The 27,263-nt window shown below is 43.3% G+C and overlaps 1 protein-coding gene across 18 annotated transcripts in view; it reads left to right on the plus strand.

The window, feature by feature from the left end:
- MAGI1 (membrane associated guanylate kinase, WW and PDZ domain containing 1) overlaps positions 1-27,263 on the plus strand; it is a 291,392-nt gene that overhangs the window by 242,359 nt on the left and 21,770 nt on the right. For 11 of the 18 annotated variants that reach the window (XM_042823236.1, XM_042823237.1, XM_042823240.1 and 8 more), the window contains 5 exons: positions 11,753-11,784; positions 17,549-17,765; positions 23,277-23,354; positions 26,016-26,107; positions 26,833-27,025. In XM_042823236.1, coding sequence (XP_042679170.1) covers positions 11,753-11,784; positions 17,549-17,765; positions 23,277-23,354; positions 26,016-26,107; positions 26,833-27,025 — 612 coding nt within the window. Of the gene's footprint in view, positions 1-11,752; positions 11,785-17,548; positions 17,781-23,276; positions 23,355-26,015; positions 26,108-26,832; positions 27,026-27,263 lie in introns of all 18 variants that reach the window. The other 7 variants (XM_042823243.1, XM_042823255.1, XM_042823248.1 and 4 more) reach the window with 2 other exon arrangements.

Consider the following 27,263-nt stretch of genomic DNA (forward strand, 5'->3'; position numbering starts at 1 on the left):
TCATTCACATGCCATCTGCAAACAAGTGCAGTTTATAGTTGCTTTCCCTAGTGCCAAATTCACATCAAATTGGGGAATGGAATTCAGTCTTTTGAGACATAGACGATAAACACCAGTGTTTCAAAACTAAGTGTATTTCGTGGGAGGAAAAAACTAAGTAATATCAAATGCCCATCAGTTGGCACCTGAGTGCTGGCCTCCATGTAAGTGCAGTCAGTAGTAAAATCTCTATTCATGGTTCAGCTGTGAATGGTGGATGTTTGCTGGGGGAGATGAGGCAGGACAAAGCGGGGAAGCCTCTCTTGGTCCCTGACTTAGAGGTCTCAAGAAGGTAACAGGTGTAACTTCAGCAGAGATTTGCAGCAATGGAACAAAATTACAGAGCGCTCAAGCAATAAACCTGTTAAAACTGCTTATCTGTATGGAGCCTCCCTTGCTGTTCCAGTGGTGCTCTTGGCATGTGAGGCTCATTGACATCCACTGCTTCTCTTAGAGAGGAGGTACCTTCTCCTTCCTGTGCCAGAAGTGCGTGCTGGAGTCAGCTGCTCTGGACTTGAAGTGTCTTTTGATAGCCTAAAATGGAAGGACTTTTATTTTCTCTTTCTTTATCTGGTGTTCAGGCTCTTGAAACATCACGTAGTAATATGAAGATGTGTGTCATCTTCTTTAGAGTGCTGGCTGCAGCTTTGGGTTCCCCCTAGTCCTGGCACAGTCAGAAGATCCTTTGGTCACAGTGTGAAAGCTTTACAAACAACGTATTGTAACTACTTCTACTTGCATGCACATTATGGCAGCGTGATGGACATCAGATTGCTCTTTGATCTGCAGTGTCAAAATACAGTGCTTGGGCATAAGTGAGCAGCAAGACTGAGCATGAAATACCCGAGTGGAGTGAGATCTGCTACTGCTGCTAGCCTCAGAGTATGTCCACTCACTTTTATAAGCAAAACCATTATATTTATACTTTATTGAGATTCCGTTTCCCCCACAGAAAGGAAACTTTTCCTTCCTGTCCTTACAAGAAGTGTTGGAAAGCAGTCATTTAGTGGTGAGAGCCGAAGGAAAAAAACTATGGCTGATCTCAGTGTTAGAATTAGAGCTCCTTTTCAGTTGCTATCCCTAATGATGTAAACCCATGGTAATTAGAACTGCAATCAGCTATTCAGTAGAGGCTTGAACTCTTTTGAACAAGCCACTCACTTCTGTTTGCCCTTTGGGCAGCAGTGAAGAACAAGCTGAAAGTCAAGCCACTTGAGCATCTAGCTGCCAGAATATTTCAGACTGCCTTAGCAGCTGCTGAAGTAGAGAAAAGTGAGTCCAGAGTGCTTTTAGGACAAAATCGCAACCTGGGAATCGGATGACCGTTACCACAGAACCCGTGTGCCTGTGCCAAAGCTCCTGGAAAGGGAAGAAAAGTTTAGGGTTTCCAGCAGTGATTTCAGTTCTCAGTGCAGAGGGAGCAGAGCATAATACTGGGCTCTTTGTCCCATGCTCAGATCCATAGAAACTCACATGAAAATCCATCCCACTGAGCTGGGAGCTGCCATCTTCCTTATGATAGGATTTCCTACTGTATCTACCCCATAGGCCTCCATCTTCTTTGCCCACCAGAAGCAGGAGCAAATGTAATTCCTCTCTGCCACTTGGTGTGCTCCACTGCCCTCAGCATTTCTGAAATTTCCATTTCCTGTCTTTCCTTTTTTCCTTACCTCACCCTCCTGTGTCAGCCACCAGTGATGCTGCCAGGACCTTCTGCTCAGGTGTCTCCTGTTGGTTGAGTCCTTCAGCAATTTGTCATTCAGTGTTTGTTATTTCAGTGTGCGTGCTGTAAAATACCAGCTATTGTAAGTACAAGTAGCACCACCAGAAATAGCTGCTGGGGGTATAGTTCTGATAACTCATAGGTGCCCCTATTTATTTATTAAATTCTTTTTTTTTAAATGAGAATCACAGTATGTTTAAAGAAATATATATTCAAGTGTAATCTCAAGCTTTGTGTTTCATTTCCTTTGTAATTCCAAGGCTACTACTTTGTCATTCCTGATTTATGCACTTCCCCCTTTAATTAGGAACCTCATTTGGCACTTAAAGATCCGCCTTTGATTGTTTCCTGTTGTTTAATTTGTTACAATTTTTTTAAAGACTTTTCCCTGGGAAGAAGGAAATCAAACGAGTAAAGCTTTTAAGTTGGTCTACAAAAAGCATAAAAATGAGATGAAATACGTTTTAAATGTTTTGCAGCATTGTCTTTCTGTTTTCAGACTGCAGACAGCCCTAGCACACTGCCTGTGCCCTCTCAGGTTTCGTAAAGTCTGCGCATCTCTTTTTCCATGCCACCAAGTCCGTCTTTACTGACTTCTCTCTGCTGAGTGGATTTATATTCTAACAAAGCCAAAATAGCTGATGAGACTTTAAAATAAGTTTGAAGCAACTCTTGATGCCGCATTTACTATTCTCTTACAGCTTTATTCTGATTAGGGGTAGTCTGTTGAGGAGCAGATACTGAAATCACGACAAGTCAGGAAAAGATGAAATAAACAAAATTACACACTCTTATATTTTTAAGAAAGATGCTTCAAGTTCATACCCATTATTAGAATTGCATGTATGCGTGTATTGCAATCCACTGTGCGAGTTAATTTTCCACTAAACAGCTCTGGAGCAGTAGATATGCTTTTTGGGGCAATGCTGCATATTGTTGTGCAGCACAATACAATGATCACTGGTAATTGGTTTTGTAAAGCAAGCTAGCAGGAACTTGTTTTTCTTTGTGATAAAAATAAGCCAAACGTAACATTTAAAATCAGGTCGTCTGATAAATAATGTAATATTTGGGGATTATGCAGTGTTTTTCTCCTTCAAAGTGCTTTACAGGTGTTAATCTTTGTGACGTTAGCTGTTTGTTTTTGATGATCTGAATTTGCAAAGCTTGGAATAACCGTGTTTACCAGAAACATGAAGGATGGAATTTGGGTGCTGCTGATGACAAGGCAAGGCTCCCATTAGACTGCAGGAGGCAGTAGGGTTTCACCAAGGCTTTGAATGCCTACAAACGCCTGTAAGGCACTGAGGGTAATTGTTTGCAGCTTGCTGAGGCACCTAATAGTTTGATGTGCATGACTAATATTCATATAAATACTGCATTTGCAGGAACAAATTAATTAGTCTTACCAGGCCGTGCTGAAATTTCTCAGTGCAAGGAACCCTGTTGAAAAAGGTAGAGACAAATTCAGGTGTCAACCTCCAAAAGAACAAGCACTTCATTTAGAGCCTCAAAATTAGGACAGATTTAAATTGGATATAAGGAAAAAGTGTTTTAAGATAAGGATGGGTGAGGCTGCCCAGAGAGGTGGTGGGTGCCCCATCCCTGCAGACATCAAGGTCAGGCTGGATGGGCTCTGAGCACCTGATGGAGCTCTGGGTGTCACTGTGCATTGCAGGGGCGATGGACCAGATAGCATTTAAGGGTCCCTTCCAACTCCAATGATTCTACCATTCTATTCTGTCTATTTATTTCAAGCCTCTGGTGTTCATATTCAATTGCCTTTTCTCTACCCTAAAGGTTAAGAAGCATCAAACAGCACAGATTTTCATAGGAGCACCTGACTCCAAAGCTCAACAGCTTTATAACATCGCAATTCTGATAATAAAGGAAAATTGGCATTGTTGGCATGTGAACATTTTAATTGCAGGCAGAATTTCCGTCTCTCACTGATGTGATGCATGCAAAGTGCTGACAATGATCTGCTCACCATTTGAGGCACAAATGTTTTCGCCTCAGCTGCCCCTCATTAACTCTGTTTGTACTGATTCTCTTCTAGAAATGAGTAAGCAAATGGAGAGATGCCTGTGAAATCTGCTTTTCGGGTCAGCATTCGTTTTACATCAACTGCCCCACGTTTTCGTGGCAGTGTGGCCCCAGCTCATGTCCCGCAGATACGTGTGTCATCGAGCTCCAGTCTCTGGGAAGGGGGGAACAGGATGGAACAGTTGCTGATTCATTGCTTGGCATTTCATTACACACTTTGCATGAATTTTAAGGGCTGAGAGAATTTCCCAAACTTTGCAGATATTTCCCAAAGCGTGGCTCGAGGTCAGGAGGAAACCTGCGCTTTGATAATGAAGGAGATGAGCAATTAACATATTTGGAATCACGCCATAATTTCACTTCCGCGTAACGCCGCGTGCTGACAACGCCATAGCAGCACTGTGCACGTTAGATGCTTGGCTGCCTTTCTGTGGCAGGGAATCTGCTTCACAATCAGTAAGAAAACCAAAGCAATTGCCGAACACTGTAAGAAAGAAATGCCCAACTATCTTCCCATCGGGATGCTTTATTGCATGAGCCACCTTATCTTTCCAAAAGCAGGATGTTCTGAGATGCGGACGAAACTGGAGGCTGCTTAGCAAATGAAAAATGAGAGCACTGAAATTGTTCCTATACTGTTTTGTGCTCCCTAGTTTGAGCTTTTGAAAGTTGCTGTGATTTTTTATGCTTTTCTTGTGTGTGTGTTGTTTTTTTTTTTTCTCTCTCTTATGTTTGATTTGTTTTTGTTATTAAACACAGAAGTGGTAGAAGTGGAGCAACCCAAACCCACATGGTGTTGTTTTGAATCAAACGTGATGTGATATAACACAAGGTGGCACAGCAGAACCTAATACCAGGCACTAGATAAGGCAGATTTAACTCGAGATGTGCCTCCCACATCTTTGCTGAGATTTGCACAGCAAATGGAGCAGACTTGGAGCTGTGCAGCTCAGAGGGGTTTATTCCACTCAGTCTTCCTCCTACCTTTACACCCTCAAGTGTGGCATTTTGGTATGCATGTGCCTAAAAGGAGTGGGTTTTTATCAGCCACACTGCAGATGGGTGCAGTGGCTGCTGCTCTGATTTGGCACTATAATAACGGGTCATAACAGAATTAAGGAATCCAAGGAAGGTCTTTGTTTATCACTGTAATTAAACACATTAGAAGCAATAGCAGGTGGGCAAAAGTGAAGAAGAAGGATGGTTTTATAATGCACTAGTAGATGGTTTTGTTCTGAGACAGATTGTTTTTAAATGTATGTCCTCATGTCTCTAATCCTATTCTAAATTTATTTATTTATTTGTTTTGCACTCTCCATCAGGATTTGCTGTTTCTTCATTCCGTGTTTCTTTTTCCTTGGTCTGGTGTTCTCCCCTTTTTGATGGTGCTGATAGCTAAGAGTGTTAAAACAGTGCCTTTTGTGCCAACAAACCTGCAATGTACCTCAAGCTGTACATGGGGAGCCAGCAGGGCAGGTAGTGCAGGTAGGTTGGGTCAAGAAGGCTGAACTTTGGATGATGATGCAGCTGGGGATGGTAGTCCCATGACCAGGAAGGTCATGTTGGTAGGGATGTGGCAGGTGGAAGTTTTGACTCCATCCTGATCCTCAAAGCTGAGTTCCTGAGATGCACAGTTCCATACTTGGAATTACAGTGAGCTGCTGATTGATTTTGCTAGAAAACCCTACTCTAAATTGACAAAGTTATGTTTTTTGAAAGCACGTGCAGATGCCTGTCGTAAAGATCTTCTGTCTCAGTGTGTGATGTGTGCCTGTGCATGCCCTAGGGCTGAATCTGGCTAAGCATTCTGTAAATATTAGCATATTGTTATGGGATGCTACTTATTAATATCAACAGCAAACTAATGCCAGGAGGGCCTTATATGCGTGCATCCCCTTTGTGCAGGACGATCTCCAAATACGAAATAATAGAATCAACCATAAACCAAGCAGTTTTGACCAGGATAAATACAGATAAATACAGATGTGACAGCAGCAAAGTATGATTTTTCCTCTAGTGGCCTGCTCCACGCTGTGCATGGAGGGACCCCTGAGATAGCCCATCAGGTGCCACCTCCCCTGGGGACCTGCATGGCTGTGCAATGGGACAGCAGCTGAGGAGGTGGAGTTTGGGAGCAAGCCTCTCCAAGCCAGAAGTGGAACCCCTGTTTTGTTTCACTTAACCTCAGAGAAATAATAAATTCTTTGAGTGAAGAATCATGGTGTGCTCCAGAAGTAAAGCATGCAACTCATGGGTTTGGGTGCTGCTGAGAAAGGGTAGGTGTCTTCATGCATAGCCACGTATTTATGTTTATGTACATGAAAATGCATTAGAAATATACCTAATACAGGCGTTCACATGCATACACACATATATGTGCAAAGGACGTAAGGTGTTCTAATTGCTTTCCAATTCTGATATTCACCTTCTCAGATTCCTGAGGTTTAAGAAATCTGATGTGTATGTATTTGTTTAAATAATAACCAAAATTTTCATTCAAACGAACAGCTCCAACAGCTTGAGCTTTAGGAAAAGCTCTTCTTTTAATGAACTTCATAAATAAAGGCATAACAATGATTGATGTGGTTCCAACAATTAGCTAGGTGGATAAGGGTCATGCTAGTTCTCAATTGCTTTATTATCTTACTGCCTTGGATTTGCCATATGTTTCTTACAACATAGTTAAATTTATATATTTGTAGTAATTAAATAGCATTTTATTGACCTATATCTTCTTTATCGCTTCTAGGATCACTTCTGGTTTGAGATGCTGAAATATGACTGAATTTGGGATTGTGAGGAATTGTTTGGCATCCTGGCTGAGAATGAGTAATTGGGATTGACACAATCAAGTATCTTTAAAGTACCTAGAACTGAAACTCTTGATGATAATGTACTGTGTTTCATTATGTTTTTTGCCAGTGCCAGTGGGTTAAGAAAGCTTGAGATGGTCTCTTGAAAACACCACTCTATTAGCATTAGCACATAGCATTAGCATGAGAATGAGAAACGTGGCAATTTTCACATTATTTGGTAGCTACCAATCTTGATTTATGGCAGGGCTACATTCCTCCCATGTGCATTATTCTTTCAGTTGAAGTTGCATTGCAGAGCTAAGTTTTGTTTTTGCAGTGACACTCCTGCAGATGAAGGTGATGGGCAGGGACAAGGAAGGTCTTTTCTTTTTGGTCGTTCTTTTTTTGGTGGTGCTCCTTGTGACTGTGTGCAGACTTGTGTCTTCTGCTGCCACTTACTCTGGTGTGCTCTTCAGTCTGGAAAAGATCGACTTCCATCTATTTTTTGTCAGATAATATTTGTCCTTTGTTAAAAATTCCTCACCGGTGGGTTATACAAAACCAAGAGGATTGCTTTGTCACCACCAGCCCCCCCTTCGTTGCCCCCCTGCAGCACTAATGGCCATTAGAGTAAATTATTTAGAGTTCCTTGTTTTTCTTGTAGGAAAATGCAATCGATGTGCAGTGCCAGTCGTGTGGCTGTGTACTCTCTGGCTCCGGTACTTCACCCCTCATCTTTCAGAGTGTCTCCTTTCCTTGATACAGCATTTGGCTTTTATTCAGTGCAGTGTAAGCAGTACCATTTAGAAAACTTGTGTTGGTTTTCTTTCCCAGGCAGAAACATTTTCTCTGTAATTGTTAACCTTCATGACACGGTCTGAAATGTTCAGTTCCTTGTGTTTTGATTCTTCTCCCCCTAATTTTCAGCTGTTGTGCATTCTGGGCTTCACACATAATTGCAAAACCAAACAAGTGACCTTTATGCCTGGGCTCACCAATGGCTCTTTTGTTGTTGCACGCAGATGGACCACAGAGTGCCCTGAGTGGAAATGTTAAGTGATCATTGGAAGTGAAGATCTCATCTCAGTTATTGGTTTCCTCTGCATACAAAAGCACCCCAAAACAAAAAAAAATGTTTCGCAGTAGCAGTTGACATTGTAAGCAGTAAAGATGCCTTCCTTCTGGATGGACTCTTAGCAATTTCAGGCACTTTTGTCCTGTGGTGGATTGTGCAAACTGGCATTGAACTGTTTCAATTTCAGCTGAAACCTTGCTGTAATATATTTATATGTACATATATATATGTTTGTGTTGGAGGGAGAGCTATTCTTGCCATCTGACCTTCATGTGACCAAGGCATTCAGATGGGAGGACTGGGTGTCTTTCTTCAGACTCTGCCTTTGATCTTTTTGATCCACAGTCCCTATTATGTGTGGCTGTGGGACGAGGTGTGATGCGTCTGGTGTCCCTCTGGGAAATATTTGAGTGCCCGTGGCCTTCTGAGAACTGTCAGCCAAATCCAGCCCAGGTTATGGTGCAGATTTGTAGTTAGCGTATTCTGTATACGTTCAGTGGAACAGAATTTCCCCTGTATTGTGGTCTTCCTGTGTTATTTTGGTTGCATGAAGTCAAAGGGTTGGAGAAAATATTCCTGTAAAAATCGAGGCCTGCCACGTGTAACAGGCAGCAATATGTGGGGCGATTTCCAGTTTTGTCCTTGGGTTTTAACATGATCCCCTCACAAGTCGGGCTGGGGTACCTACAGCTTCCTGCATCAAAAGTTTTACTGCTGGAGAAGAACTGCTCCTAATGGGCATTAAGAGTGCTGAAGTCATGATGCAGAACTTGCGTAAGGATTTGCATTTTCTCCCTGTATTACAAAACAAAGTTGAGCAGATGGATGCAGCCAGCTGTACATAGAGCTTTAGGGAGTGCTGGGGAAAAAAGAGAGAAGTTTTTGTTAAGATAAATGTAATAATCTCTGTGATAATTAGTTTAATTTAGATCCTTGCCTCTGACTCATTTTTGACTAACCTTGTATGAAGCCTTTCTTCCCTTACTGATGAGCCTGTGAGGTTTTTTTTGTGCTTGCGGATTGCTCACTGATCACTGGTATTTTTCATTAAGCAGTTGCTTTATTACATTGTTATTTAGAGGAGACTAATTTGTGTTTTCTAATTAATTTAATTCCACTCACATTTTGTAAGTAGCTACAATGAGCCCATTCATGGGGGTTTAGGTCATATTGACATTGTTTACCAGATGTGCCAGTTTGTTTTAAAACACAGTTAACTCTATGATGACGAGAGCCTCTTCGGTGGCTCTGCCTTCCATCTTCTATCATCTGCACCTCCAAAAACCCCCAAGATTAGGAGCTGCATTTCAGGTGATAGACGTCTTTATGGCTTAAATCCCAGAACTGCATTACAAACAGTGTTGATATCAACTCTTACTGCTCCGTTATCTGATTTGAGGAGCAGCGGCAAAGCCTTGTGGCTTCTCTTAGGCACAAGGGATGGGAATGTTATCACTGTGACCACCAGAAAACTAGGAAATGCGAAAGAGAAGCAAAGTGGGTGTCTGCATGTGGCCCATTTACCTCCTGAAAGCTTTCAGGAGAGAACGGGGAGGATGGGCAAGCCAGGCATTGCGTGGCATGAGCAGTGCCTGATGCATTAACCATGATGGGATGTGGTTAATGTAGTAGAATGAGAAGTGTAATTCATATTTGACACCGTCCTGAATTCAGAGCTGTGGGCACTTATTGCTGCCATAAACTTTTTGGAAAAGCTTGATGGTTTCTTGCTAGTGGCACACCCAGGAATTAGAACCTATGCAAGCTTTGTGTTCCTTGCTGTTAAATACCGCATCCCTTCCATCATCTAAGCATGAAAACTACACATGTCTATCACTGGCTCATTTGGCCTGCTGTGTCAAGAGCTGAGGGTTTGGAATCAGTCCCTAATTAGGTGAATAAATAACTAAAACACAGGGAAATGCAGAGGCAGGTTATTCCCCTGACATGGGAAGCTTGTCCCGTGAAAAACTGGCGACGTTTGTGAACATGCTTTGCAGTCACATATTTTGGTAAAAAATCATTTACTGCTTGTTTTGCAGTGACACTGTGAGATTCATCGGCCTCCAAAGTACCCAGTGCACAATGGCCTTGTGTGCATTTTCTGTCATTTTTCAACCGCTTCCCATCTCTTTGGCATTGGGACAGCTGAAATTAATGACAAACTCTGAAGGAAAGGTTTGCTCAGTAGTTCATACTTAGTAAATTTTAACATCTAGTGGTTATGCTGTAACGCAGTAAATTTTGGTACGATTTGAACCGACAGCCCAGCTGCATCTCAGCTTTATTTTTTGCAATGAGCATTTAAATTGCTGTAGTACTTCTTCAGGCTCATGTTGGTCAGCCAAGGGTGCACGCATGCATAGAGATCTGTTCTACCTATTGATTTAATAGGAAAGAGCATCTCTTGGAAGGGGAGAGTAAACGTGTGTGCATGCATGTGGAAGGAGGGAGAGGGAGAATTTCTATCTCTGTTCTTATGTCTATGATAAATGATGCCTGTTAAAAATTAGGGCTTTACTTTTTAAAGCCCGTTATGCAAGCACAATCACTGTCAGCAGAAATTAAGCTGCAGCCTTAGTTGTTTAGTTCAGGCAGTTTTGATGTTTTGCTGCCCCTCGATCAATCACTGCCTGGAGGGGTATTTGCTTCTGCCTGGAAATGCACCAGAGTGATGCATGGAGTGCAGATATTCCTCAAAAATGGCAAGTGTTTCATTTGGAATACTCAGTTTTCATTGCTGTCTGTGAGCAGGTAGCAAAGTGAGCTCTCTTTTTCATTTTTAATTCTGGAACTTCCCAGTTCAGAACTAGCATTTCCCTAATTACCTTAAAATGAGCTTCTTTCAAGACACATTTGTAATTCGCTTGCATCACTTATTTTATTCTCCATGCAGAAGTTAGATGAGGGCATGGTTCTTAGCACAGACAAAATGCATGAAGTAGTAAACATAATGCAGCATAAATGCCACATAAATCACATCCTAAAGACAAAAGCAGATTTCAAACGTTTGAATTGCTGAGCACTTAGTGTAGAGGGTAATCTGTGTTTTGGTTTACGGTTGTTTTCTGGAGTGCTGTGCAGAGCAAAGCAGGGTTTCCCCTCCTTTCCAGCAGCACAGGAGAGGGGGAGGATTTGCAGCCCACTCAGGTGGCAGCTTGTTCTGTTCTGTAGGCAAACTGCCCCGAGAAATGTCTGCTTTGCTGGGAACACAGCCATGCAGAAGTAGTTGGTAGAAATCCCACTTGAGTTCTCCCTTGGCTCGCACTTGTCACAGGCTGCTCCAAAATGCAAAACTCTCCTTGAAAAAACCTTCTCCCTTTGCATGGATGTGACCTGTGCGAGCCTCCCCCCAGCATCCTCCTGAGGTTAGGACTCACAGTGCTGCTTTCAAGCTCTGAAATCGCAGCCGGCAGATAAAACCTGTGCCTTCAAACATTTATACTCGGGATGGGCAGGAAGGAAGCGTGTTTTCTCCACAGCATTCACACTTTTAGGGATAAAAGCTCACTCCTCTGCATGCTTTTGTTTCGCCTCGCCTCCCGGCTCAATGCACATTTCCCTTATTGAAGAAAAAAAAAAAAAGGAAATAAAAAAGGAAAAAAATCTATTTCTAGCAAAATACTTTTTAAAAAACCAACCTGTTCCCCCTGCGATGCTGTGATTGGCCCGGTGCAATTGACAAACGGATCGCGTCAAAAGGAAACATCCTCAGCTTAATTGGGAGCGCAGGCTGCCGGCAGCCGGGGGAGCGCCTGGGACTGTGCTGGGGCTGTGGGTTCCTCTCCAGCCTCCCGGCGGCTGCGGCACAAGTCAGCATCGCTAATGCGGAGCGAGCTCTCCCCCCGCGCCCCCGCCGCCGTGCTCGCTCCCCCTCTCCTCGGGCTTTGATTCGATATGAACAGACTGGTAACTCCGACGCGAGAGCGAAAGCTGACATAACTCTGCAGATGGCTGCGTTCGGATGAAACACCTAGGCGGGTTTTGTGGTGTTTTTTTGTTTTTTTTTTGGTCTGTACAAGGAGGTAATGGTTAGATGCTAATGTTTGTTTTTCCCTTGTTGCCATTTTTCAGGACTGCCGGTCCCAAAGAAGAGCCCAAAGTCGGTAAGCGCTCCTCACTGCTATGTGTGTCTGTCCGTGTGGGTGGAGGAGGGATGAGTTGGGCTGCTTTTCTTTGTGGGTTTTGATTATTTTAAGTTGTTGTTCTCTTGCAGCCGTGGTTACCTTGCACGGCTCACACTGCATGGGAAGATAGGAGAGGAATGCAACTCGGTTTGCAAATAAAGCCTCAGGTTTGCAGATCCCCTTTCCCGGCTGATGAGCCTCTCCTGTTTAACTTACCATAAAAAAAAAAAAAAAAAAAAAAAAAAGCTATTGTTTCCTTTTGGAAAACTGAGAAGCTCCACCTTTGTGCCAGATAGCAGTTTTTGTCGGGTGTTTGTATGCACCAACCTTTCCCATTAACTCCCCTAGTTTTTCTGGATGCCCTCAGCTGGATTACCAGCAGAATGTAGCAGTGTGCGCTGTGTCAGGAGAGACAAAGCCCCAGCAGAGCGTGTGTGCAGCTTCGTGTGAATGGAGCCTGAACGCTTGCTCTGCAGGCATTTTCCTACTGAGCAGGATTGTGCTGCAGGTGTGAGTTTCCTTACTAAAAAGTAGAAAGAAAAAAAAAAGGGTGTTTTCTTATCCCTTTCTTATCCCTTCTGATCTTATTTCCATGTAAAGCTGTTCGCTGGGTGACATGTTAGCTAATAGTATGCAAGCTGTGATCTAAAGTGTCATTAAAGCTCTGAGCATGATATTGTGAAAGTTATTAATATGCTGTTTAAATGCAACAGAAAGAAATCTCGTATTTTAAAGGAAATGAAATACTTGAGCTTGAAAGTTTTGAATTTTCTGACGATGGGTAAAAACGGGCTTTTCTCTCCCAGTAGCTTTTGGAGAAGCAGAGTGCAGGAGAGGTTTTGCTGTGCTGTAAGATGGTGCCAAACTTCACCCACACACCTTGATGGGCACCAAACCCTGTATCCGGCACCAAAGAAATAGGAGGATGTTCATTTCATAGAATCGTAGAATATCCTGAGCTGGAAGGGGCCAGGAGGATCAGAGTCCATCCCTAGAGCCGGGCGCTGGCCGTAGTGCTGCAACTCGAGCAAGAGCTTCGCTAAGGGGCTGAGCGGGAGGCTCCTGCTTACAATACGAATTCTCTGTTCTTCCCCAAAGAAAGCCCTGCAATAATTAATGTGATTCTGATGGCTTAAGGCAGCGCTGATTACAGTCACGTGAGGGCAGGCCTATACTGCTGTCAGCTTGCATTAAATGTGGGGAGGCAGAGTGCGGGGTGCGCTCCCTCACAGGGCTCAGGCATGTCAGACCCTGGGCATTCGCTTCTATGTCATATGCAGGGATTAATTCAGCCTTTGGTAAAACAGAAGCCAGCGTGTAGAATACGTCCATGTCTGGCACGTTTCTGCTCCTGCCCGTACATTTTCCCCCTGTCAGAGCAGGAATTGCTGCGCTCAGTTCCAAGTCTGGCTGCTGTGCCAGCTGAGCCCTGGGTTCTGCCCGCATTTGTTCGGAGACAGAGTAAACCCTGAGTCCAAGCAGCAGCTGAACCCTTGTAATCCTGCCTGGGGAACAAAGAGGCTGCAGGGCTACACCTGTCTGCAGGCGGTAGTAGATTGCCTCCTCCTGTCTGCTTGGAGGAGCTGGTCAGCCCTAGGGAGCAGCCCCTTGTGCACTTCTCCTCACCTACTGCCTTGCTTTAAGCTCCCTCCAGTAAATTCTACTATAGCCCCAGGTGATACTGTGGCCTTGGAAGCACAGGATGCACAAGAAGCAGATCCTCCCATTCTTGCTGCCTGCGTTACCAGATCATTTGCATCAACAATTAGCAGCAACGATGTGCACCGCTGCACCACTGTGCTGCTGCATTGCACATTTTTGTTCCCTTCCTATCCCATCCAATCCCATCACAATACTCCCTGCTGGGATGGGTTTGGCACGAGCTCTCTGTCCTCTGCTCCTCCCAGCTCAGTGCTAAGTCTGCTCTCATTATACCCCCACCCTCTCCCAAAGTCCCGACACACTCCCAACTCACTGCTAGCAGCTGTCTCTTTTTCCACCGACCACTATTTTTAGCTGCCGGCACCATTCCCATATTCCCCCAGGGCTGACTTCAGGCTTTGGGTACATCCCGGCATGGAGGAGGTGTCTTTGTTCATGCCGGAGCCGTGGCAAGGTCTGGGAATTGTTTTCTACCTTGAGCTGAGTTTTCCTGGGCTTTATTTTTCAGCCTGTGCATCTTCTGATGAGCTTGGCCGTGTTTCTTAGCTTCTGAGAGAGGTTTTTAATGTTGGTGAAAGAGCTGAATGATTTGTATTTTTTTTAATCTTCAGTGCCAGCTCTTCAGAACTTGAAGTTGCAGCCCAACAAGGGATTGGGCACTTCATGTCCTTCCTCCCACCTATGCTGCGCCCAAGGCTGTATCGCAGCAGCTCCCTGTGCTGCTGCTTTGTGTTCAGTTCCCATTGATTCTTCTTTAAATGCAAATAGACAGTGTTTTTGTATTGACTGCCTGTGGGTATACATTTTCAGTGAACAAGTTCCCTTTGTGTAGCAATTTCCCCTGCAATTATCCTACTATAACGTGGATGAAAACAAACTTTTCTGTTCTTTCCCCCCCTTTTTTTTTTTCGGTTGCTTGCATCAAAATACTCCACCAGGGGGCAAAGATTCTCATTCCCAACTCTGCTTGCTGTCACTACCGCCAGCACCAGCTTTCCCAAACAGCACAAAACTCCCCAGCTCGATCGTTAGAAGACGACATCACTGCATGAAGAGAAAGTGCCGTGTTCTTCCCGACATCTTGCTTTTCTTTTGCGTCTAAATAAGCACATTGTCAGCATTGCTGAGTGGTGAGCTGAAATGCAGTTCCTATGCACAACCTGTCCCTGACAAGAGACATGCCACGTGTTTTGGCTGGATAGGCAGTACCTGGGGCTCTGCTTGATGTCCTGTTTTTGGAGGAGAAACTGGCTCACAGCACACACGTGTGTGATGCTTCCCAATCCATTGAAAACCCTTTTTTTTTTTTTTTTTTCCCTACATGAGCAAACCTCAGCAGGTCTCCCTTCTTGCAGTTTTAAGCCTGGGACCCAGGTGCCACAACCTGAGGTGTTCAGTTGTGCTGCAGGTTTCTCTACTCAACACATCACCACCTACAGCCACCTCTATATTTTCTATATCTTACCCAACTTACATTTTGTAGGATCAGCGCTGCAAACTTTCAGCATAGCCAAAGGGAAGCTGACAGCACACGCATCCCTAAATTCCATTCTCAGACCTGGGGCTTGCCATAGAGCATGAGAGCTCCAGCCTTCCATTTTTTCAGTCCTGGCTCTTATACAAAAGCAAAGTAATTGGTTTTTCCCAGCACCTTTATTTCAATGTGCAGTCTGCCTAAGTGGACCCGAGGTTGTCATTCTGGTCTTCATTTCCAGCCAGTTTTAGTCAAGAAAAATTTTTTTTGCTAGCTATTTATTCTTATCTATAGCTCTAGAGAAGACCATGGACTCCACAAAGTCAGGTATGGGTGCTCTTGCTGCCTTGGGCAGTTCAGTGCCCCTTTTCTTGTCTTCTTCAGCTCCCAAACTGTGACATTTCAGCCTTTCTAAAGATGTTATTGTTGGGAAAAACAACAGACCCTCTGAAGAAGTTTTCCCCTGATTCTTGCAAAATGTGTATTTGCAGTTGCAACCCTAGTTTAATTGGAGGTGGTTTTGCTTGAGATGTGCTGACACTTCCATGTGCAACCCAAATAGAAAACAGGATTCATAGTTTGTTCAATATTTAGGCCTTCGATATCATAAAGTGAGAGTGCTCTTGCAAGTTCCAACTTTGTTTCTCTTTAAATCAGAAAGTTTTCAGAGAGTTCTCAGGATTTCCCCAGTGGTTGAATGAAGCTTCCCATCTTAGTCCCCATATTCCAGGTTATGTGAACCAGCAATTTCCGGGGAAATTGGCCTGAAGTTTCACAGGATGCTTTTAGTTAGTGTAGATGTTTGGTCAAACAAACAAAACAATCCAGATGACTGGACTGAGAGTTGTAATGTGGGTTGGGTTTTTTCTTTTGTTTGTTTGTTTGTTTTTGTGTTCCCTTTTTTAAAAATTACAAAGGAGTGACTATCTGCAGCATAGACTTTTAAACTGCTGCATTCAAAGACTGAAGGGCTGCATGTGAATTAGCTTCTTTTACCACTTAAAAAGCTAAAAATGTTTTAAATTGGTTCAGATATTTGTATTTGAAAGTCTGTGGATGAGTAATCACAGCAAGCATGCTTTGTTCAAAATTACTTTAAAGGACAAAGGCATTTTCACATTCTAGTCAATCGAGATAACATTTTAAAAAGTGCTGGTGGTGGAGCAGCAATGTGAATGTGAGGCTACAATGTCAAAACCATTTGGGCTGCTGGAGCTTTTTTTTTTTTTTTTTTTTTTTTTTTTGCCCAAAAATATGTGCAGTTTGAAAACCAGAAAAATTATTGTTAAGACTCAGAGAAGGGCATGCTGGTATGGTGATATGATATGCTGGTATGGTTTCTCCTCAGTAATCAGTTTACCCCCACTGTGGTGGAGCATTGGCCACCTGAGGTTTTGCATAGGGAGCAAAGGAAGGAGTCTCCACACCCCTGTGCACTCAGCCCCCCATCCTGCTCTGCTCTGCTCCCTGTCCCATCTGGGTTTGCTTTGGCAGCGTCTCTCAAAGCTGAGACTTCTGTTGCAGTGTTTTCAGTCACCGGGAGGTTTTATTTTTTCTGGTTGACTCCTTTTGACCAGGAAATCATGGGTGCTCTAAAGAACAACACTCTTAGTTCCTGTGCTGGAGCAGGTGGGAGGTGGGACTCAGCCTTGGTGCCAAGGTCATCTCCATTGAAAAGCCTTTGGGGAGCTTTTTATGGGAGAGGACTTCCCTGCATACTGAGTAGTACAAATCATAGAATCATTAAGGTTGGAAAAGACCACTGAAGTCACCTAGTACAACCACCAGCACATCACCACCATGCCCACCGAACTGTATGTCTTTCTCTGTAATGCAAATGTGATCTGTGCTTCATTTGAGCACACTGTTGCAAAATTTAAGAATTATTTACCCTGCTTAGCTAAATATTGAGCAGACAGAGCTCTTGAGGTACTGCTTTTCAATAAGCTTCAATGAATAGGGGCACGTATTTTCTCCTCTCTTAATGTGCTCAATTAAAACAAAGAAATCAAACTGAAAGTAGATGTTTTCATGTTTGTGAAGGTCTGCTGTAATCTTCTGGATACTCTGGGAAGCAGACACAAAATTGGCACTGTGCTGTTAACCCCTTTGCAACGTGGGGGCTGCTAGGGAGGTGTTTCTCATAGTAAGGACTGTGCCTGGATCTGTTGCAGGAAGCTGCTCAAGTTCTCACAGTGAAATTTGGTTGTATTTCTGTTTACTTGCAGGCTCAAGTCAGACTTTAATGTGATCCAAGTAGAAGGTGGTTGAGTTTTTCTGACTTACGTAGGAAGACATAAGTGCACTGAAACTTGTAGCCTAGAATGAGATTGAAGTTTGGTTCATGTGCAAGATGGAGAACTGCATGTTTTTTTAATGATAAATGACTTTGTTTTGCATATCTCTTTCTGTCAGTCTATCAAAATGTGTCACTGGGGAATTTAATTGTACCCAGCATTAACTGGTGGCAGCAAAACTGTGATTTATATATTTACTTACGTGCACGCAGAAAGCCTGATCAAAGAAAGGAGAAAAATTGATGGAAAACACCCACTCAAAGACCAATAACCGTCTGTTCTCTCTTTCCGCTCGCTTTCTTCCTTACAGCAACCACTTGAAAGGAAAGACAGCCAAAACAGTTCTCAGCACAGCGTCTCCAGCCACCGCAGCGGGCACACCGCGTCCCCGGCTCACAGCACACAGGTGCTGCCCGAGTACCCTGCCGCCGAGCCACCGGCTGCCGACCAACCCGACGCTTCTGGGCAGAAAAAGCCAGATCCGTTCAAAATCTGGGCCCAGTCCAGGAGCATGTATGAAAGCCGACGTGAGTATGAAACAGGTGTGGTTGCTAAGGCTACGGCTACGGCAGCTGCGCTCTCTATATTTTCTTTGCAAAGAGCTGCGTCTTTTAGATCTGTATTGCAAATAGAAGGCTTCGGGGTGTTAATCTGTCTGCCAGCAATGCCTGCCTGCTGGAGGGGCTTTTTCATTTCTGGTGAGGAATGAACTTCGATCATCTCCAGAGAGAGGTGCTTAGACCAAACCTTAATACCAAGCATCCTATTAAAATGAAAGACTGCTTTTTTTATTTTCCCCTTTTTTTTCTTTTTCTTGCTTGTGAATTAAACTGAAGGAAAATTTCCAAGTTTATTAGCCAGATCTTGAAATCTTTTTTGAGGTTGTCTCAGTGACTGATATGCAAAGGAATTTCAGTGAGGAAGGGAAGTATTTAGTTTGCTGAAATACATATCAGATGCTTTCCAGTCTCACTCTAGGGAGGAGAAAATCCAGCTAAGCTATTTTACTTTGACCAAAGCAGACGCTGTTAACAATGCAGATATCAAATGCATATTGTAAGTGGCTTTTATGGCAATTAATAATCTGCATACTTGGCTAATAGTTCAGAAGGACTTTGACTCTTCTCCAAGGCTATAAATATGGTTTCAATCAGTTTCTTCTCTGCAAACAAAATAAACGTTATGGCTTTGCTTTAATTGCACTGCTGAAGATGATCAAATCTGCAACAAATTCTTAAAGAAAGAGATAAAAGAGTTTTAGGTTCATTTCCAAGGGCATTAGTTTCTGTAGTTACTGTAAAGACAGATTCAAAATCTTGATACCGTGAGAGTTTACTTTGATTCTGCTAACTGGAAATTGGTAGAAATGATCTGAAATGAACGCTACCCCAGAATGAAAAATGGTAGAACTGGTTTTTTTTTTTTTTTTTGTTTTGTTTTTTTTTTTTTGACTAAATGAATCACTTGTAGATCTTATATGTCCTGGAAACATTGAACGGTGAGTCATGATTTCTTGGCTGAAGGTGCATCTCTTCATACTGAGTATCTCAGCCATGCACTTTGTAAGTGTCTTAGCTTCTGTGCTTTGCTTGCTTTCCCTCTCCAGGGGTTAGTTGCACTCCTGACTGCAAAGCCTCTTGGGCTGGCTGTGCTGGTCTACAGAGAAGTGCTGGGACTGAACTTGTATGCGTGTCTCAATGAAATGTTGAAAATGGGCAGAAAGAATAGGGATAGGGTTTTCAGCCCCACAGAGCTGTGGGCAGAGCCCCTCTTAGCCCTGCCTAGATGGCTGAGGCCATCTCATGGCACCAGCATCACTCTTGCTCAGCTTGCATTCCCATAGGCACTCTATAGGCATTGCCTCTGAACCCCTGCAGCTACTTCACTAATTTCTAATTAACAGTTTAACTCTTACTAATTAGTCATTAGTATAAGCTTAGCAGCATTAACTCCTGTCTGTCTTTCCTGATAAAATCCCAAGGCTGAGGCAGAGAAATCCTGAAAGGCACATTCAAGCTGTCACCTTCAGTGTCCTCCTGCAGCACCATGTGCTAAATTTCTGCCAGTATCTCACAGAGGTTTTGTCCTTGTTTGTGGGCAGAACCCTTCCAGATTCTGTTCCTCATCTCTTGACCTGCTGGTTTCCCACACCCATCTGTCCCTCTCTGCTTCAACCTTTTGCTGTGCTGGATCTGGTCTGCCCCTGCAGCTTCCCTCTTGCGTCTTTCCATGGCCAACATCTCCATGTAGTGAGGTCAGTCCTCCTCTTTTGCTTCGGTTCATATCTCCTGCCTCTCTTCCAGATGAAACCTACCTGTTTGGGCATCCATACTTTGCTACCAGAATTTTGTCCTGTTGCTATTTCCTTACCAGGAAAGCATATTGGGAGATTTATTGGTTTCATACATACATTTCTTCTTTGTGAGAATGTCAGAAATGCAGTGATATCATATCTCCTTGCACATGCCACTGGAACTTCGGAGAGCTAATGAGTTTTAGCCTCTAAGCTGAAGTGGAACCTGTTCCCTGGGGATTAGCCTGTGCTCTCACCTTGTGCTGATGCTGCTCCAAATGGAAGGTGTAGGAAAACAGTAAGGCAATAGCCTACGTGAACAAGGCTGATAGATGCACTGTATTTATTCTTGTAGTCTGATCCCAAAGTATGACTGATGTTTCATTTATTGATCAGGGGGCAAATCTTTCTCCAGCCCCCAGCAAGCCCTTACCTTTCGCCCCACTCCTCAGTCTCCTCAGTGGGGATTGTGGTTCACAGCTGAAACCCTACATCTCCTCGTTCTGAGGAGCTTGGGGCGAACCACCGTGTTTTCTTCCCTGTATCCGATCTGCATGAAAAGTGGACAAATATTGGCAGTCCTGTGAAAAAAGTGAATTATCTCATGGAGATTCTCTTCCCAGCAAGCACTTGTAGGGAGCAGCACAAGCTGTTTCTGGGAGAAACCATTCCCTGGGCCTCCAGCTTCACTGTCTCCTCCGCCTTTGTGGTTCCTTGTGTTTTCACCCAGCTGCAGTTCAGTTCAAACCCAGCTCCTCCTTTGCCTTCTGGGGGGGCAGTCATAGTTCTTTGCTTGAGGACCCATTCCCATTGGCTCTAAGGCTGAGGTTGACATCTCTTGTCCCTTGATGTCACCTGATTTGGGTGATAGGTGTGAATTTCTGAATTTTTCTGATAAAGAGCATCCGTTGAATAGCAGGAGGATGCCACCATTGTGCCAATGCTGGGATTGGCTGATGCATCCTTTGTCTGGGGCTTTGGATGAGTCTCGGTTGGCTCTCCTTGCTGACTAATGTAGGGCTTGCTGCCTGTTGATTCACTGCCTTGCATTTTCAACAAGCCTGAAAGGAATAATACAGTGGTCTTTCAAGAGGCTGTTTTGAATCCCCAACAAGTGTACTGAGAAACAGAAACAATCCTGTGTTGAAATACATGATGAAGATAGAGAAGAGAGAATTTCAGAGCATTAGATCATCATAGTCAATGTTTTATTTAGTCCCATTGGAGTCTAAAGAGAACATAGTGCAGGCTTTTGAGTGCAGTTTACATAAAAAGATGAATTCATTAGCCACAACTCAGCCAGAATTTTTTTTTCCATCTTAAAAATAATAATATAAAGAGGCTTAATTCAACACATGAATACATTTTCTCCAGGATGTTTCTAAAAAGTTCTGGATCTCTAATAACCACCTGCTGTCTTTTTGACTGGGAGTGCATCCCGCTGTTATTAATGTTAATGGTGTGGACATGGGAAGCACACAGGCAACCATTCAATTTTTCAGCATTGGTAAAGCGCGTTCTCCATTTCTTTGACTTCTTTCTGAATATCTGTTTAATAGAAGAGAGCTGTATTTAACTTATCTGGCTTGTCTCACTGAAGATGCTGGCAGATCAGAATTTGGTTGAAAAGTGCTGAATAACCCATAGTTTTGTAAAACTGTGTATTTTTCAATTTTCCTGATGCATCTTAATATTAGGAAGCATTCAGATTCTGTGGAGGAGAGCTGCAGATATTGCCCAGGGGAAAAAAAAAAGATAAAAGGAAGAAGAAAAATAGAAAAATTAAGCTAGAATTAATAATGAGAAGCTAAGTGATGACTCCACAACTGTGCCCGGGCTCTGGCTGAACAGCAGCAAAATTGAACTGTAACCTTAAGGTCCTTTGCACGCTGCTCCCCTAAGTGGGGGGATCAGCCCTCCAAAGTGCTCAGGGCTCAGGCTGCTGTCCAACAAAGCTTAATTTTAAGCTGTAAACTGAATGGGACTTGGATGCTTTAAGGCTAAGACTGAGCTCAAATGCTCTGCTGCAGTATGGCCCTGAGTTGCAATGATTGCAGGATTAAGGCTTTCAAGAACAGCCAGCCTTGTGGTGAGAGAATTTGAAAACAGGTCTTTCAGTGGTGGGAACAAATGCAATCTCTGCTGGTGCAAAGTTTCAGCTGCCTGAGCTCCTCTCGATGGGTGACTCGCTGCTGCCCATGGGAGCTGTGCTCATGAATCAGAGGGAAGGATGAGCCCTGACGGCTTAAAACGTGGAGCAGTTCCAAGACCCAGGAATGATATGCGTGAAGAGCACTCAGTGAGACAAACAGTAATTGAATAGTTTACGAGAGAGCTGCAGTTCCGAAATCTTGTACTGCTTTATTGAAAATATATTTTTATAATATGCTTTTTATTTTTCAACGTATTATTAAACTTCCTCAAAGATTAACACAATCTGTTGTCAAATTTTTCTCATGTGGCCTGATTGCTTTGCAAAATACCATATCTTACATATGGCCATCTGTCAAAACAGCAGTGACAAAACGAATTAATCTGAATTGCAGATGTGTTAATGAATCCCTTTGAAGGGCTTAAGCATTTAATTAAAAGCAAAGCAGAACACTATGGATAATTGTTAAAGTTTTTAAAATATTCTAATTTATCTTTAATATTAGAATTTTATTTTCAGGCACGTGATTTATTTGGTAGGATTTTCTCTCCCCAGATATAATTAAAATAATACAAAGGCACGACCTCAGTGTGTAGCATTCACTTGCTAGCAAGTACATAGAATTAAAATTGGCACAGTGGTACCAAACGTTCGATACTTTCTAACTTCAATATAGAGAAAAGAAATGCTCACAGGAAATGGCAGCCACCTTCTGGTCAAGCTGACTTAATGGCAATAGTGAAGGGCTCCTTGCTCCTCTATTGAATGAATGAGGGACAGCACTCAGAGCTGTGCACTGAGCACACAGATGTAGAGGATGTCTGATTAGGAGGGGCCTAATTTTTGTGCAGTGAGATAGTTTAGAAAGTGGGGCTCTCCTGCAAATGGGGAATCTCAAGGGATTTATGGCAAAATCACAGGTATTTGCAGCACTGAAACTCTCCAGCAGCTCCAGCGAGACTCTCCATTTGTAACTTCAAGTGTGTCCTTATGTACTTTCCTGAATCTGGGCCTTAAAACTCTTGCATGCTGCCAAGATGTGAGTCACTGGAAGTGTTGCTGCCTCAAATGAGCTAGTGACTAAAGCAAGCTCATACTGATATTTCTGAATCCATCCTTTCTTGAGGCTGATATCAAACAGAATGTTTTTTATATGTAACGTGATAATTGCTAAACTTTATATAGGAGAAGTTTATTTAAAATCACCCTTAATTAAATACTGATTTCATTGTTCATCACCATGCATTTAGAATTGATTTAACGTCGGAGAAAGAAATTTCCATTTGGAAAACTTGCTGTGTCGTGATGTTGATTTTTGTTTGGCAGAAATGTATTTTTAAGGACAAAACAATGAGTCTCAAATATGCCTGCATGCATATGCATAAATGTATAAATTCATATGTGTGTGTATAATGTATCCACGTGTACACAGACATGTACAAGTAGATGTAGAAGTTGGTATGTAATTATCCATAGAGCTATAACCTTAGCAATTATGTGCATAACATGATCCATACAGTCAAAGTTAATGAAATGAACTAACAAGAAAGCAGATGCATTAAGCTTTGCAAAACTGTAAAATTAATATTGCAGCTATGTCACCTTCGCCTGCAACTGGACTGAGCAAGGGTGAGAGAGAGAGAGAAATCAATTCCACGAGTTTTGGAGAATGTAAGACTGTGCCGGGAATGTATCTGTGTCCCATGGTGTTTTGTTCTGGTCTCATTGCTGCTCTGTGGTGGGGCCCTTCATCACCAGGGCAGTGTGGAAGGTTGGCCGTGGAGGTGCAAGGCACTTGCTTGGCTGCATACTGTCTGGTGGTGATGGGGACGTCACCTTCCTGTTTTCATTCTGAGCCTGCCCTCCAGGCTGCAGCACTCACACCTTCCATCCTTTCTTCTAGCCCCAACACAAAACTTCTTACCACATTTGTAAGGCTCTCCAAGCAGTTTGGTTTAGGAACAAGACTGGCAAGTTTTACTCCTTTGGGTTGTGTACATGTTTATATCATGTGAAGGTGCTAAGTTGTTACTAATTTCTCCTGGAGACCTCTTTTTTGTTTATTATAAGCCTGAGAGTTCAGCACCACCATGAAATTTTCCCTTTAAATAGGGAAGGTGAGGCACAGGGCAAGGTGGATGCGCCACCCTGGAGACATCCATGGTCAGGCTGGATGGGCTCTGAGCACCTGATGGAGTTCTAGGTGTCCCTGTTCACTGCAGGGGAGTAGGACTAGGTGGCCCTTTCAACTAAATCAGCTCTATGATTATGTGATGAAGTGCTGCTGATGTGATTCTCCAGCATGGCCCCAGTCAGCCATGTGGCAGCACAGAGATGGATGGGATGTATCACAGTGCATCGCCTACTGCAGAGCTGGAGCAAAAAGTGGTAAAAGGGGTTTGTTGGGTTTGTATTCACGCTGTGTGTTGTCTGTGTGTTTGTTGTGTCCGTGTTTCACCTTCCTGTGATCCTTCCAGCAGAAGGAGCAGCCTGTGAATGAACTTGCTGCTTTGGGTGTAGACGTGCGTTTTGTTGGCCCTACCACCAAGCCTCGGTGTGCCGCCATTCCCTGGGGCCGCTAATTGGCTCATGGTGCCAAACTGGGAGCATACGGCACCGCTCAGAAAGGCTGGAGAGATGACAAATGGGAAGGTGTTGAGAGAGGCCGAGAAAACAGGCCCACGCTGCAGCTCTCTGCAGAAGCCATTTTGCCTCTGACAGATCCAACCTGTGCTATTAATTGGCTGGGGCCAGCCTTTGCCAAAAAAGCCTGCAAAGTGCTGGAGAAGCACTTCCCAGTGTGTCTGCTCTTCACGCTCCCACTCACTGAAGGCAGTGACAAACAGCAATTAATTCATTGTCTGAGTTCTGCTGTCGGGCCGTCCCTGCGATGGCAAGCTGCCTTCAGCCAAACTGATGCGCAGCAAAGGCTTCCAGTGTGCTCCTCACCTGGTTGTTCTGTAATTGTAGCTGGGCGGAAATTAGCCTGTGGTTCAGCAAGGGAACGTGCAGAGGTCTCAAGCTTGGTTTATAGCTGCAAATGCCTAAAATGTGAAAGTATTTTATGTAACACCAGTGGCTATGAACCAGTTTGAATGAAAATGTCAAACCAGATATGTGCCTGAGCATTCACCTGTTCTTGCAATTTGCAGTGCTTTCAGGTCTTAAATTTCTGTTTTTTAAACCCAGTGGTAAGTCATTGAAGGGAGAGCATCAGAGCCAGCCAAAAGCCTTAACACTGAAAAGCACCAGAAGACCAAACCCAAAGCAGCAGGCACTAGTGGTGTAAAATGCAGTTAGGACGCTGTTGGGCACTCCCCAGTGTTAGTGGAAAACAAATCCTTTATCTGCTGATAGATAGAGCTGCACTTTCTGAAATTATCTTTCTGGCTGATGCACTTTGCTTTCTTTACTAAAGCCATAGGCAGCAGACTTGTAAAGGAATAGCCTTTTTGATAATTAACTATAAATTTTGGGAGGGGATTGTTACAAAATTAGTCAATGTTATAGATACCCACTAATAAATATTAAATGAACCTGAACTTGTCTTCTGATATGATTTAACGTTGGCAATTAATTTTGCATTTTAAAAAAGGGATGAAAGCAGCCATGAATAAGTTAATGTGAAACATTTCTGTTCAACTGCACATCAAGGTTAGTGCTTCGCTGTATGTAATATTCATTGTAAAAACCTTGCTGGTGCTCCATACTAATGAGTAGGTAAGGCTGGTCTTTCTTCATGTTTCCAGCTGGTCAGTGGTTTTATAAAACCCATACACGAGCAAGTGGAAGTCTGGAGAGCTGCACTGTTTCCAGAGGAACCCTTCTGGTTTACACCAGTCGGGGATCTGTCCTGCCATTATTTAAAGCAGTGTCAGCAGACAGATAGCAAACTATGCTTGTGAAAGTTAATTAAACAGTAGAAGTCAGAACAAGCGGCTCTTTTGTCTCCAGTGAAAGAGGAGGCAGCTGTATTGTTTCTGGCAGAGTGATTCTGTGTTGTACACACACACGTATTGATGGTTTGGAAGATGCTTTTGCACTGGGTAATGGAGCTAATGTCGACGGAAGGAAAAAGTACAGTGATAAAATCACAATTAGATAACCAGAAAGCAGAAACCGGGGGATAATTTTTCATAGTGATTTAAGTAATAATCCTTTACTACTTTAACCTATAGATGTTCTTAATTATGTCTGAAAGTTCAAGACCACCTCATTTAATGATTAAAATTGTGCAGCAGATTCTTCTACATACACATCAGAGTAGTCCTGATATGGGTATATAGCTCTGTTTTTTTATTATAACTTAATGTCTTTCTTTCTTTCCTTCAGTTCCAGATTACCAAGAGCAGGATATCTTTCTATGGAGAAAGGAAACCGGTTTTGGATTTAGGATTCTGGGTGGAAATGAGCCTGGAGAACCTGTGAGTACATCTAGAAGTGGGCTTGCTTTAATTCCCCTTGTCTTCCAGAATCACAGCAATAGCACAGACAAATGTGCTGAGCTGCACTGTGGCATCCTTGTTAAAATAAGCAACAGGCTATGATTTAATATATCTCACATCTCCTCCCTACTGTCCTCCCAAAAAAAGCAAACTAACTCAAATCCTTGCATCTGAAACGAGTTTGACTTCCTTTGCTATTCCTTTTTTTTTTTTTTTTTTTTTTTTTTTAAGTACACCAATAGCTCTGAAATGGATTGGACAATGAGGAAAAGATGTCCTGGGCAGGTTTACAAGTAGTTTCCATTAATCCCTCTCATACCAGAGCAACTCAAAGCAAACAGGTGGACAGGCCAATGGTACTGAACTCAGTAAACTCTGGAGGCACCTGGAAGGATAACTCAGTCTCAGCTCCCTGACAGGAGTCTCAGTGTTTCTAACCACTGGTCACTGTCCTGTTGAATACGTTTCCCAAGTCTGTGTGTCAATAGAGCGACTGGACTGCCTAAAGCAAAAAGATGTCAGCATCCTGGTTGCAATTGAACATGGGGCTGTTTTCCACACTAGCAACAATCCTAACCAGTGATCAGCAATTTCTGGTTCCCACTACATTAGTGTACCTCTTCCTTTCACCTGGCTAGTGAGCGTTTATGGTTCTCATTTTATCATTCTTTCTTTCTTTCTTCCCATTTGTGCCATCTTGTCAGATTTACATCGGTCACATTGTACCGTTGGGTGCTGCTGATGCTGACGGCCGCCTGAGGTCGGGCGATGAGCTGATCTGTGTGGATGGGACGCCTGTGGTTGGGAAATCACACCAGCTTGTTGTCCAGCTTATGCAACAGGCGGCCAAGCAAGGTCACGTCAATCTGACCGTCAGGCGCAAAGTAGTTTACACAGGTAGGCTGCAGTGTCCATCAGTGGGATGGATTTTCTTGCCACACTCCATCTGTTCAGCAAACAGTTTAAAGAACAAAAGCTCCTCTTTGTAATGCTGGGAAAGCTCAGGAAGTGTGCTGTTATTCTTGTGGTTGTTTTTAGCCTTTTGTCTTTTTTGTTCTTAGTCAAATAGGTATGAAATATTTTGTTCTAGTCGTGACTGTCTCCATATCACTTGTGTTTATAGTCTTCATAAATG

The sequence above is a fragment of the Centrocercus urophasianus genome, unplaced genomic scaffold, assembly GCF_019232065.1.
Source record: "Centrocercus urophasianus isolate 14NV4802_14NV808 unplaced genomic scaffold, USGS_Curo_1.0 seq_22, whole genome shotgun sequence".
NCBI classification, from domain to species: domain Eukaryota; kingdom Metazoa; phylum Chordata; class Aves; order Galliformes; family Phasianidae; genus Centrocercus; species Centrocercus urophasianus.